Source organism: Hyposmocoma kahamanoa, unplaced genomic scaffold (genome assembly GCF_003589595.1).
Source record: "Hyposmocoma kahamanoa isolate Upper Pololo Valley unplaced genomic scaffold, ASM358959v1 80, whole genome shotgun sequence".
Taxonomy (NCBI): Eukaryota; Metazoa; Arthropoda; class Insecta; order Lepidoptera; family Cosmopterigidae; genus Hyposmocoma; species Hyposmocoma kahamanoa.
This window is the reverse complement of record NW_020654051.1, coordinates 4399772-4410472: the sequence shown is the minus strand read 5'-3', so window position 1 is coordinate 4410472 and position 10701 is coordinate 4399772. Positions and strand designations below refer to the sequence as shown.

At 36.5% G+C, this 10701-nt stretch overlaps 2 protein-coding genes across 2 annotated transcripts; one reads left to right on the top strand and one right to left on the bottom strand.

Annotated features, from left to right (window-relative positions):
* Nucleotides 1-3785: 3785 nt before the first annotated feature.
* Nucleotides 3786-4794, bottom strand: LOC113233868 (15-hydroxyprostaglandin dehydrogenase [NAD(+)]-like). The gene has a single exon (XM_026469091.1). The coding sequence runs from the start codon at nt 4792-4794 to the stop codon at nt 4024-4026; it is 771 nt and encodes a 256-aa protein (XP_026324876.1). The 3' UTR covers nt 3786-4023.
* A 2700-nt stretch (nt 4795-7494) lies between these two features.
* LOC113233869 (15-hydroxyprostaglandin dehydrogenase [NAD(+)]-like) lies at nt 7495-8722 on the top strand. Its single transcript, XM_026469092.1, has 2 exons — nt 7495-8275; nt 8563-8722. Exon 1 carries the CDS (start codon nt 7495-7497, stop codon nt 8245-8247), a length of 753 nt encoding a protein of 250 aa, XP_026324877.1. The 3' UTR covers nt 8248-8275; nt 8563-8722.
* Nucleotides 8723-10701: the final 1979 nt, after the last annotated feature.

Genomic DNA, 10701 nt, shown 5'->3' with positions numbered 1-10701 from the left:
AACTTGGACAGAATCAAGACGAGATTGAATAGGAATTATTTAGGTGTGCATGCCACGTCGTCGATCTGATCGTCACTTTACATCAGGTGAGATGGATGTCAAATGCCCACTTATTTTTTTGTATAGAAAAAAGAATTGAATATAAATGCATTAATCGATGAATTAAGGACTCATGTGGGTTGTTTCGTGACAGGGTGCTGCTGGCTCCATCGATCAGTGCACTAAAGAAAATTATTGAGGTATGTAAATTATATACAGCTTCTCATGGTCTTGTATTCAACTTTTTATGAATCTACTTTTTTTAAACCAAAAATCTATGTCGCACTCCATCGTTGTCCACGAAATCTGCTAGATATAATTGAGTGTTAAAATAACTGCTACCCCGCGAGCAACAACAGCTAAATTGTGGCGCATACATCTCAACAAATCCATTTATTCTACTTAATTGTTTCAAATCTCAATTGCAAATTTGTCATAGTAGGAAAATTTTAAAACCCTAGAATTGTAACTGTATTTAAAATGACAAATATACTCGTAATATTATACATATGTAACAGAGTCCAGGAGGGGCCGTAACAAAGGGGCTCGCGCCGACAGTGAAGGAAAATTAATTAATCACTTTGCATCTTGTCGATTTTGACGGCATATGTTTGATTAAATTTTCCCAAGTTAAAAGCTTTAAGGACATATGTAATACAATTATAAATCCTGCTATGGTGAAAATATGCGAAAAATCAGAAGGAATATTATTTTTGTTTCATTTTTCAAAAATATTTTTAGCAAATAGATTTTCTATTAAAATCATTGACTTACAAATAAATGGACGATGGATCTAATACAAAAACCACGAAAAAAATGTCCCAAGTCAACCTATTCGAAATTTAAATTGTAATGTCATCGCAGTATCGCGCTGTCAGTAGAACAAATGAAGACTAAAGCGGAGTGTCGCGCTCTGTATACGATTTTAGCGCCTTAAAAGTGCGGACACTTTTTAGCGCGGACCCGACGTCCATATAATTGTAAGTCAATGATTAAAATATATATCTACGTCTACTTCCTTTAATTTGTAGATATGTAACGGTCAACATATAATTACACGGTTAATAAGCTTTTTTTTCTGATTCAATTTGTATTTTTTTTCCAATATCTTAATTTTGGTGGAAACTTTCAATTTTGGTGATCAAATAACATACACATATCATAAACATATTGATTTTTTATATATTCTTTTTGCCGTTTACATATTCTTCTTGGAATTAATTTGTAGTGTTTTACCAAACCATATTTTTTACTCACAACTCTAACCCAAAACTCATCACCAAAATATGCAAAAAGTCGAATCTATTGAAATCCTCTATAGTTTCGAATTTCTCCATACAGTGGCTGTTAAAAAAAAACACACTGTATATCAAAAACCTTTTAGGTACATTTTTGTAAAAAATAAATATAGTCTTTCATCAAGGAGCTTTTTTATTTAAAAAAACAAAAAACATTAAACTATTACACAACTTACACAGGAACGCGTTTTTATTTTTGCGCGGTGATTATGTAGGGTGCAAAGTGCAAATCATACAAACTGAATATCCGCCTTAGTCTGATATATTGTAAAGTTAACACAAATTAAATGAGTAGTTAGTTAGATAGTTAACCGGTAACATACAGAGATATAAACAAGTAATTTGTTTACATTACCATATATATTCTGCTTATGTATGTATTTATGTATATAAACTTCATGTCGAGATGTGTGTCTGTCTTGTATGTATGTATGTATATATAATTATCATTTGCCTGCAGCCTGGTGATCTGCTACACAGATCCCCCAACCTAGTAGACTCCAGGGGGCCTACCACAACCTCTTAAAACAACATTACTTTAACCTTATATTGACTTTTCGTACCATAACGCGCTTAAAGTAAGCTTATTGTAATGTTAAAACTATGATGTTTTATTGGCAGCTTTGTGACTATGCATTCACTCAGTTCGTACTATGACGCGACTTTAACATTAAAGTAATATTGCTCTTATGTCAAATTCAGCAATCTTAAAATAGTTACATGTATGCAATGGAAACAATAATATTTTCAGTTTTATTGTCTTAACATTGATTTGTAATGATTAAAAGTTAAGTTGAACTTATTTATTTGCACATATCTCTTCAATATTTTGTTTATTTTTTATTAAGTAGGAAATATTTTATCGTTAAATAAAAATACGCAATGTTTATTTCGTAAAATTATAATAGCGTCATCTATATGCTCCTTGGCGAAACTAACAGTTGACACTAGACTTCTGTTCCGAACTCACAACGTGACTATCAAGACTCATTTTGTTTTATTTATTTTTCTTCATGAAAATGCGGAATAATTATTGAAAACATTGTAATTTAGATTTTATTATTACATAGTTTTCTTTTTTTAACAGTCAAAATTCTCTGAATGTAAATGACATTAAGTACTTATACATTATACTACGATAAGGCGATTCAAAAAGGAAAGAGAAGGCATTATATGTATAGTTCTAGTAGTAGTAGTTTTTGTAAAGAATAGACTATATTGGAAAATCATTCGTTCTTTTAATCGCTTTTGCTATAATACATTACTTGGTTGACAGGTTCGTCATGGTACGAATATGAGTAATATTACAATAAGCTTACTTTAAGCTTACATTGAAATAAGATTGTTTTTGGAAAGGTTATGGTAGGCGGGGGCGTAGGACCCCCAGCGGGTGCTCGCCCTGCGAATGTGCAGGGCGTACATGACGGTGGCCTGCGCTGCCGCATGCGTCCTCGCCGGTACTCCGCCGTGGGACCTCGAAGCCGAGGTCCTGGCGGAGGTCCACGCCTACCGGCGGGGAATGAGGGTCCGAGGCGAGCGCCCTGCTCCCCAAGAGGTCGAGCGGGAGCGCCGCCTCGCGGCGCAGCGCATGCGGGACCGGTGGAAAGAGGGCTTGGCGGATCCCCCCTATGGCGCTCGTACCATAGGGGCGATCCGCCCTGTCCTCGTAGAGTGGGTAAACCGGTCCCACGGGCCACTGTCGTACCACCTTGTGCAAGTGCTGACTGGACACGGGAGTTTCGGTCACTGCATGTACAAGGTGGCGAGGAGGGAACCGTCCCCGTCGTGCCACGAGTGCGGCGCTGCGGATGACACCGCGCAGCACACCCTAGAGGTGTGCAGCCGGTGGGATGAGCAGCGCCGCACTCTGACGGGGACTGTAGGGTAGGACCTCTCGCTGCCGAGCGTGGTTGCCGCCATGCTCGATAGCGAGGAGTCCTGGGAGGCGGTGGCCTCCTTTTGCGCAGAGGTTATATCGCAAAAGGAGGCCGCGGAGCGGGTGCGCGAGGACGCGGCGGACGCGCACCCGCTTCGGCGCAGACGTACGGGGAGAAGGCGAAGGCAGTTCGCTGCTCGCCTGATCCCCTAGTGGGGCCAGCGGGCTCTGGACAGGGACTCCGGAGCCTGCATTGCACGGCCTCACTCGTCTGGGGGAGCGGGTCGGAGGACAACCGACTCGCCCCTCCGTTGGCGCGGGAGCCCTGGCGCAAGCTAGGGCGGCCGGGCGGCGTCGTGGTGAATGTTCACCGATCCCACGGCGCCGACTCAACCGGCGAGAGGGAAACCCGGGGGGGTTTTAGTGGGGTAGGCCCTTAGTCTGGAGGGAGAGTCCCCCCATAAAGATTTGCCCCCGGCAAAAAAAAAAGGAAGGAACTTGTTATTACAAGAAATACTTACTATAACATGCTTATAGACCTTTCTGAGAGAAATAAAGCATTCTGTATGTATATGTTTTATTCACATTTAAATTTTAATTTTATTGTACAGTAATTAATATCGCAAACTTCATTTTTACACCATGGCTAGGGTTACCTGGAAGAGATATCTTCAAGAGATAAGCTCACCGTTGTATAATATATGTACTTTGTAACTTGTGTTTTATGTGTATTTCCTTTGTGGAATAAAGAATTTTTATTACCAATATATGTATAACGTATTACGTGTCATGTCCAGAATTTCTTGGTATCTACATAGATATTTCACAACCTGGTATCAAATCCACTGGACCATCGCCTATAATACTCCAAACTGTACCACTGTCAGCTTTTTCAAATATTTCCACCGTAGCTCTCCCTACAGCGTCAGGTTTCTGCCATGGCATCTTTGCAATAACTTCATTTAGCTCTTCTTTTACATCTAGAAGCATTTCTTGCTCCGGAAGCCTTGCGGTTAATGCTGTTTCTGTAAACCCTGGACAAACCGCAACAACTCTAACACCAAATTTTTCAAAATTCAACTCATGGCCCAAAGTCCTGGTGAAGCCAATAACGCCGTACTTTGACGCTTTATAAATTGGCTGAAATGGATCCACTACGACGCCATACATGGACGCTATGTTCACAATTGTCCCGCCTTTACCTCCTTTATCTTTTCTCATATGCTCATACAATTTCATAGACCATTCTATAAGAGCCACTGTGTTGAGTCCAAGTGTTCTTTTCGGACAAACTTCATCAACAATACCAGCATTATTTACTAAAACATCAACAGCATTATGTTGTTCTAGAATCTTCTTGAAAACTTCTTCCAAATCTTTAGTCACATCACATTTGATGAAAACCGATTTATTTCCAAGTTTTGAAAGATTTTTGACAGCTTTAGAACCTTTTTTATCATCTATGTCTACAATTATAACTGCTTTTGCTCCACTTTTTAAGAATTTCTCGCAAATTGCATATCCTATGCCATCTGCTCCTCCAGTGACTATAACTACTTTATTTTTTAAATCTCTCTCCATTATAGACTATTACTTGTGTCACTTGACTCCAGTAACTAAAATCTGACTTTCTTAGCAGAGCTACTTATGATTTCAGATACGAAGTTAGTTATCTAACATTTGTGAACTTTAACAGCCTTGATAAACTATTCTTGTAAATGTGAGTACGATGATAATATAGGTACATTAATTAAAATGGTTAATTACCAATATATGAATTTAAAAAAAATCATTTAAAGAATCAAGCGAGGAACTATAAAATAAACAAACAATTAGTATATAAACGCTAACCGCGAAAAGCCATGAAAAAAGAAAAAAGCCTACGGAAAAGAAATATTCTTCTTTTTTTCTTTTTCTGTTTCCTTATTGGCGGTGCCCTTTTTGAATTTGCCTATGGTCTATCCAGTTATGTCTGCCAGGTGGTTTACAGGCACGACAGGACCTACATGTGTGGAAATGAAACTTTGGATTCAATATTATAATTCTATCAATTTTAAGTACGAGATAGGTAAAATAATAAATGGTGAAATGAAAATAAGTCTCCAAAGTCATTCCTACTACCTTTCATACCTAGTTCATGCCGCCTGATTTCGATCTTGAGAATATGTTTTTTTTTTTCAGGTACAGAAACGAACAAATCATGTGCCTGGTGGAAAGCGAAATGATTTTCCATAACAGTTTGCAGTGCCAGTCAGAGTTTTAAATTGCAAAGATCTGAGACATAAATTGATAAGTCCCATGAGCCCGTAATTTCAACCAGCACCCTTCAAAACCGGAACGCAGTAATGCTCCCATTACTAGCTTGCGGCAGAAATAGGTAAGGTGACAGGTCTTACCTGGACGAACTCTTTCACAAGGAGTGCTACTGCTACTAAATAAAATATTTGCTTTCAATATTGCTTACCATAAAGTACGCTACAATATTTCCGAGTGTGTGTGCATAGAACTATTCTAAGTAAATAAATAACAAAACATATGACCTAATGAAGGATCTCTCAAGTGATGTGATTAAAGTCGTTGTCTAGATATCGATGAAATATGTATAATCTTATGTTTTTAAGGCAACATTTAAAAGCTCGAACTCAGATCTGACAACTAGTATAGGATCTCTGTTAGATACAAAACAGCAAACAAATCTCATTGCACCTTTCTGTTACACCATGTATAAATATTTAATATATCACATAAATACATTTATAAAATATGTTTATAGAGACAAACAATTTCTAATATTTTTGTTTAATATTCAATTAAGAACGTGAATGTATGAATGTGTAAAAAAATAAGGTAAAAATAATAGGATTAAATCCAATTTATTATGGAACAACAGAATTGTGGTACTTTAGCTTTCTTAGATATTTTAATTAAAAGAAATCCTAATAACACTTTAGGCCATACTATATTTCGAAAGAAATCCCATACGGATAGGTACCTCAATGGTAATTCCCGTCACCATCCTAGCCAGTTAGCAAATCTTTGTTTCAGAGAGCTCATGGTATCTGCGACAGTAATCATCTGGCAGGGGAACTTCAGCACAAAGCAAGTCCTACATACGAATTAGTTGAAGATTCCATGCCAATGCCGCAGGCCTCGTGTGAAACTACCAACAGTCGAGCGAAAATCTGCCATTTTAACTTACGTGAGTCGTGTTACAGACAAGATCGGAAGAATCCTCATGCCTGCATCTATCAAAAACTATTTCAAGTCCCTGAGGAAAATTTCTCAGTTCCTGAAATGTATCTCCCTTAATATTTCTTAGATGGCGCTATATTCTACGTGAAAATGGGGAGCTAATTAATCAAATTGGGACTCTTGTCATTGGTTGAAACAATTATAACGTAAAATACTTTCACATATTATTTGTAGCATTTAACATTTGGTGCGAAACGTGAAATAGCTGATTGGTTTATTGATGTTAAATTTCACGCTTGAGTACGCTAAATGCTAATGCTATATTTAGCACCTATCAAGTATTTATAGTTGTTGTTATGTTATAAATTATAATTTTGGTTACGTTTTAATGCGATTTTGAGCTAATGGTGGAACGTTAGCAAAATTTTGTCTGGTGAAACGATTTAAATTAAGATATAATTACTTGGATTTATTGAGTTAGTTTAGCGTTTGTTTAATTAATAAGTTGTTGCAATATTTTTAAATAAAAGTAGAAGAAAGAATTATTATGAATAAAAAATGTGCAATTTTTTTCTGATTCCAAATATATAAAAAACTCATTGTGCTATTTTTCGAGATACGACAAGATCGCTTTCCAGCGTAGATATTAAAGTCCTAGTTTATTTGATAAAACGTAAAACACGGATATCCTGTCACGCGGACAACATAAGACTTGTTTTTGATAAAATCAAACACAAACGCGTTCACAGTGATGTAAATCATATTTATCTAGATTTAAACGAAAAAAGTACATCGCCAAACGGAAAAAGAGGCTTAAAAAAACTAGGTATTAAGATTATAAATTTACAATTTTAGATTTCAAATGATGATTGATATTTATGTACACATTATAACACAGAATATACAAGGAGATAAGATCGGACCACCCAACATAAATTATTGTTTATAACGCGAAAATAATTCAGCGGTAATAGCTAATAATGAAGGAGAAAAACAAACATCTAATTAAACGTGACCTCTGTCTACCGCTTAAATACTAATCTCTTGAACTCTATATGTCATTAAATGTTAGCAACTGAATCTAGAAACATGACTTACAATATTAAAAACAAAGTTATAGTCATCACTGGTGGTGCAGTTGGTATCGGCTATGAAATAGCTGACAAATTTCTAGATAAAGGAGCAAAAGTAGCAGTTATTTTAGATATCAACGAAACCCAAGGTGCTGAAGCTGTCGAAACATTGACTGTTAAACATGGTCCCAGAAAAGCGATTTTTATGAAGTGTAATGTAACTACAGATTTGGAAGAAGTATCCACGACCATTTTTGATACATTCAAGTACGTTGATATTCTTGTTAATAATGCTGGAATCCTGGATGATACATCAGCAAGGAAGACTATTGAAATAAATGTCACTGCGGTCATCGAATGGTCTCTTAAGTTCTGGGAGCATATGAGAAAAGACAAAGGCGGTAAAGGTGGTACTATTATCAACTTGGCGTCGATTTATGGATACAGAGTTGACCAGTTTCTTCCTGTTTATCAAGCGTCAAAATTTGCAGTCATGGGATTCACGCGATCATTAGGACATAAGTATAATTTCGAGAGAACTGGAGTGAAGGTGGTAGCAATCTGCCCAGGATTCACGGAAACGAAGCTGACTTCGCATCCGAAGACTCACAAAGACGAACAGATGCAAATAGATTTCTTTGTGTTCCTGAAAGGCCAGGCTTGGCAGAAGGCAGATCCTGTTGGCAACGCCTCCGTAGAGATATTTGAAAAAGAAAGTGGGTCCGCGTGGCTTATTGAAGGCGGAAAACCAATCAAAGAAGTTAAATAGGCTGGGTTTTGAATGGAGCAATTTCTCTACCATAACCATTGACTAACAAATAAATAGACAACGGGTCTAATACAAAAACCACAAAAAAAATATCCCAAGTCAACCTATTTAAGCGTAGTGACATGTAAAGGAATATGAAAAAGCTAATTAAAAAATTGTAATGTCATCGCAGTATTGTCTAATTTTGCTTGCTTCGCTGTCAGTCAAACAAACGAAGACTAAAGCGTGAATGACGCTCTGTATACGATTTTAACGCCCTATAAGTTCGGACACTTTTTAGCGCGGACCCGACGTCCATATAATTGTAAGTCAATGACCATAACACTCAAACTTTGAACTTCAAATAGTAGAATGTTGTATCTTTTATAATATTTTGTTAATATGTAAATTAAAGTAGCACAAGTGTTCCTATATTACAAAACTATGTACCTATCGTAAAAATATTAAATTATGTATATATTATATAGTAGTAATCACGGCTACCATGTTTCATTGTCACGCCAGGCATTTTCATTCGCTAAGAACTGTAATTGGTTTTAAATGTATGAACCCATTATTTTTAAGTAATTTTGCGTCTGAATAATTTATAACTTTTTTTAGAAAGACAAAAAAACGACCTCGAAAGTTATGTGGAATTACATGTATTTGCACAGTTTTATCGAAATCGGTTAACGGAAAGGGTAAAATTCAAAAACCAGATTCATCCCCTGATTTGCCACAATTAGAGGTGAAATATTTTGTTCAAATGTGAATCTATTGACGTACCACCTTTCCAACAAAAAAGAATCAACGAAATCGATTCACAAAAGTAGGAGTAGGCGCGTAACATAGATACACACAAAAAATCTAATTGGCAACGACCACCTTTTCTTCAAGTCAGTTAAAAACAATAATAATCAGCCGTCAGATTATCTAAAAGGATGAATTTAGATAAATTACAAAGTATTCACGTAACAAATAAGCAAAACAAATATTATCTTTTCTCTTTAGAACAGTTCAGATAAAATATTGACATGATGACCTCGATCGTCTAGTAGTTAACATGCTGAATTTTGAATCTAGATGAAAAGGTCTGGATGTAACTCCCGGCAGGACCGATTTAGGGAATGAACTTTCCTAAATTGATAACGATCTCAGGGAACCGGGTATAAATCTATCTATATAATATATATATGTATAAATCTATCGATCCCACCGGGGATCAATCCCGAGACAACCACAGAGGTCGTCAAATAATATACCACGTATGTGTGTGAACTGTAGTCTTTTTGGCAAATATGTAAATGCATCTTTGTATGTATGGTTTGTAAGTAACTGAAACATATATCGCACTTCCGGTAAAATACATCCTAGTATAAACTACTCCGGTACTAATAATATAAGGAAATTGAGACTAGGTATTATTGTGATGGTCGTCAGCATCACCGAGACGTGTTGACCAGTACAACGAAGCCGGTTTCAAAAAGGTGGATATTGTGGCGTATATACGAGTGCAAGTCAATGCTACCATAAGGGTCGAGCAGTTGGGGTCCCGCCAAACGTGATTTTTTTTCTTTTGTGGTGAGAGTACTAACTCAACAACTGTCGACCTTCATGGAGGATGAGTTTTGGCCGAAGAGTGTTGTGTACCGACGTTTCCGAGGCCGGCTACCGGACACCCACGTTGCGTCACACGTCGCAGATAATATGTGTAAATAATAATGTAGTCATAATGTGTTTTATTTGAAGGTTAATTTAATCGAGATGGTTTTTAGGTATGTTTGTTGAACAGCTGTCCAGCTGTTTATATCAATTATTTAAAAATGATAGAATTTTTATATTATATAAAATGATTGGACGAACAACGGCAGGTGATAATGCAATGAAATGATAATGTTTATTTGTACGATTTCAACGTAAATAATTTTGTGTACAGTAGATAATAATGGTATCACAAAAAATCACCAATAATGGCGAACAATAAATATTCTCATAAAAATTATTATAAATTATAGTTTTCATTCAGTTTATTACATTTACAATCTCAGTACAGAGTACTAAAAAACCGACCTCAAAAATCATTCATCCATCACTTCTGAGGTACCCTCTTTCCAACAAAAGAATCATCAAAATCAGTTCAAACAAATGCAGAATTATAGCGTAACATACGTACAAAAAAACACAGTCGAATTGAGAACTTCCTCCTTTTTTTGAAGTCGGGTTAAAAATGTATTATTGTTGTGGTACAGATAATACTCGTATATCAATCTTTTAAGATAAGAGATGTCGGTATACTTATTTTACGAGTTATTTTTGCTGCAATAAAATTCTTTTACGTAGTAGTAACAACCGGTATACGACACGCCTACCTATAACATTGAAATTACCACTCAGAGCCCATGTGCCTATAGTTTCACCAGCAACTTTAGAGTGATCACACACTGCGACTTTTAGCAGCGATACAAGCGCGCGTCT